Source organism: Pollicipes pollicipes, unplaced genomic scaffold, assembly GCF_011947565.3.
Source record: "Pollicipes pollicipes isolate AB1234 unplaced genomic scaffold, Ppol_2.1 Scaffold_6052;HRSCAF=7182_pilon_pilon_pilon, whole genome shotgun sequence".
In the NCBI taxonomy this organism is placed as follows: Eukaryota; Metazoa; Arthropoda; class Thecostraca; order Pollicipedomorpha; family Pollicipedidae; genus Pollicipes; species Pollicipes pollicipes.
The window spans coordinates 3,433,889-3,436,422 of record NW_023596805.1 but is presented as its reverse complement, the minus strand read 5'-3'; the positions used below and the strand labels follow the sequence as shown (position 1 = coordinate 3,436,422).

At 52.0% G+C, this 2,534-nt stretch overlaps 1 protein-coding gene across 1 annotated transcript; it reads left to right on the top strand.

Annotated features, from left to right (window-relative positions):
* The first annotated feature begins 992 nt into the window (after positions 1 to 992).
* On the top strand, positions 993 to 2,192 carry LOC119104695 (pancreas transcription factor 1 subunit alpha). The gene is made up of 2 exons (XM_037228413.1): positions 993 to 1,223; positions 1,843 to 2,192. Exons 1-2 carry the CDS (start codon positions 1,031 to 1,033, stop codon positions 2,190 to 2,192), a joined length of 543 nt encoding a protein of 180 aa, XP_037084308.1. The 5' UTR covers positions 993 to 1,030.
* The last annotated feature ends 342 nt before the right edge of the window (positions 2,193 to 2,534 follow it).

The following is a 2,534-nucleotide window of genomic DNA, read 5'->3' as shown; positions in this document are numbered from 1 at the left end:
GCAGAGCTGAGAAAATCACTAACTGGAGTGACATGAAAATGCAAGAGAATACGAAATGGCATCTTGAGATGCAGCTTTGAAGTGAAAATGGTTTGCCTAAGCCGACCATGTTCAGGCGTGGAGGAGCCACTTAAATGCTTGTGAATGGATGCCTCCTGCTTATTTCTGCTTTGCAACTACGGTGTATATATTTCTGCATTATGCATTAGTTCACATATTCCTGTGGCGTGCAAGCCAAAGTGGGCTTTTTCGAGAACATGCCCGTGCGGAGTGGAGCAGGTTCTCAGAATCTCAGAAAGTGTCTGCTCTAGTAGTGTTGGTCTGCGACGCGGTTAGCTCGCCCAGAATCGTAGGTGTAATCCGCTTTGCGCTCGAGTCTGAGGAACCAGCCCGAAATATGACTGTGGACGGGGAAGCTGCTGGAAGCAGGTGATCTTGGTCGAGAAAAGAAAGTTTTTTATCTTGAAAAGAAAAGTTCCTGATCGAGAAAAATGCCGAGTCTTCTCTCAACTTCGCATAGGAATTACATTTCAGATCCATCACAGACACCATCAAGCTAATTTCATAAAGCGGCACCTCGGCGATCTCACTTCTTGCTTTCTTATCGGTTGAAAGGTGCCAAATGTGCATCATATTCACTGCTTCCACCAGTAATAGATATCATTACATCATGTTAAGCTTCATGCGTTGTGCGTGTGCTCTATCGCCCCAGCATTTTCTCTCATCCGTGATGCTTTCGGCGGTCGCCGTAACCAGGGGTTGACTCCGTCTTTTGACCCGCGCCGCGAACTCTTCCCCTCACCGCCAGGCAGACGCGCGCCGTCCGCAAGCGCTGTCTCGCAGAAACGGCTGGGCAGACGACGTCGTCGCCGATAGGCTCCGCCCCCTCCGCGGACGGCGACCAATCGCGGCTTGGTCGACGCGTGCCGGCGGGGAGACGACGGAGACTGCAGTGGAGGACAGGGCGCTAGCACCGACGGTCGGTAGTTGAGGTCTCCGTGGGCAAGCGCTTTGAGAGGACGGAGACGGCATGGCGTTGACGCTGCCGGACAGCCCCGACAGTGGTATCACGCTTGATGACGGAGACCGCTGGATGCAGCACTGCAGGGTACCGCTGTTACATTCTGCACACACCATGACTTCACGCGTGAAGCAGGACATGAAGCGAGTCTTTGAGATGGACTGCAGTTATCCGGAAGCACACGCTATTTCCGTCAAGGGAGGTAAGTTGCTTCCTCGCATGCAAGCTGCCAGGAAAAAATGTCGTGGCTGAATCACCAGAGCAACTTCTGGTTCGTGCAGGCTTGCGATATTTGCAGTCAACAGCATATCATATGTTTACGTATGCCTGACGGGATTTTCATGTCCGCCATTGGAGAGGTTCCCCCGAGCTGTACATCTATTGAGCATCTCCAAAATCTCTGAAGAAAGTGTTATTGCGAAATAGTACTGTGGGATAATAATTGCGATGCTTGAAATCCAAGAAATTACTTTTTGAGTTTAGCGCATACAAGCTGCGCATTTCAGTAGGAAAGTTCCGTTACAACTTATAGCTATATGTCTCCTTGTGTTTCGAATCAGATAAGAGCGATGTTGCACTTTCAGAGACAAGGCAGAAATTGCATGTCAACGTCCGAACACTTTGGGGCAGTTTTTGCATTATGGATAGGTGTTAAGTAGCACGACCGTTCGGAAATCTGGGGATCACATGCATTTATTCTTAGCATTTGTGACGTCGGCGTAATCAAACACTTCTGAGGCTTCTATCTTGGGGGCATTCTGAGCAACGCCTCGAAGCAACCACGTGCAACAATGCCATCTAAACCGCCATTTCCATTTCAGAACCTGCCGTCATTCGGTTGCCGCACGGGATCTCCGTCACCCCTGATCTCCCACCACGAACACGGTCGGTCGTCGGCGTTGCCGAGCAGTCTGAGAGACGACCAGCTTCGGCCGAACCTGGGGCGCCGCCACCGAGGAAGAAGCGGCGCGCGCCGGCCAGCGAGGCGGTATGGCGCCGGCGCCGGGAGGGCGCCAACTGCCGCGAGCGGCGACGCATGCAGCGGCTCAACGAGGCGTTCGACCTGCTGCGGCACCACCTGCCGCAGGGGAGCGAGTCGCAGCTCTCCAAGCACGAGACGCTCCAGATGGCCATGGAGTACATATCGGCCCTGCAGCTGCAGCTCTGCTGATGGTGCGGTGTCAGCGACTCAGCCCGTGTGATTAAGTACAACTGAGTTTATTGTGATATTTACGGCCTCTCGACAGTCGGTCACCTCGATGGCATTTGCCATGGTATACCATTGGTAATTGCGGTGGCATTCGCATGAGAAAACTGGAGTAGAAAAGGCGAAGGCATGCAGAGTCTTTGATAATGGGGACCATAATTGGCGAGATACTGAGCTGAAATGTCCTGAGACCGCTATGCGACTGCATTTGTCGATTCGTCGATTTATCGTAATCATGCTTACGTAATCGATGGCAAAACCTTTTTATAGCTCATGGGCAGCAAGAATGCGTTAAATGTTCCTTGA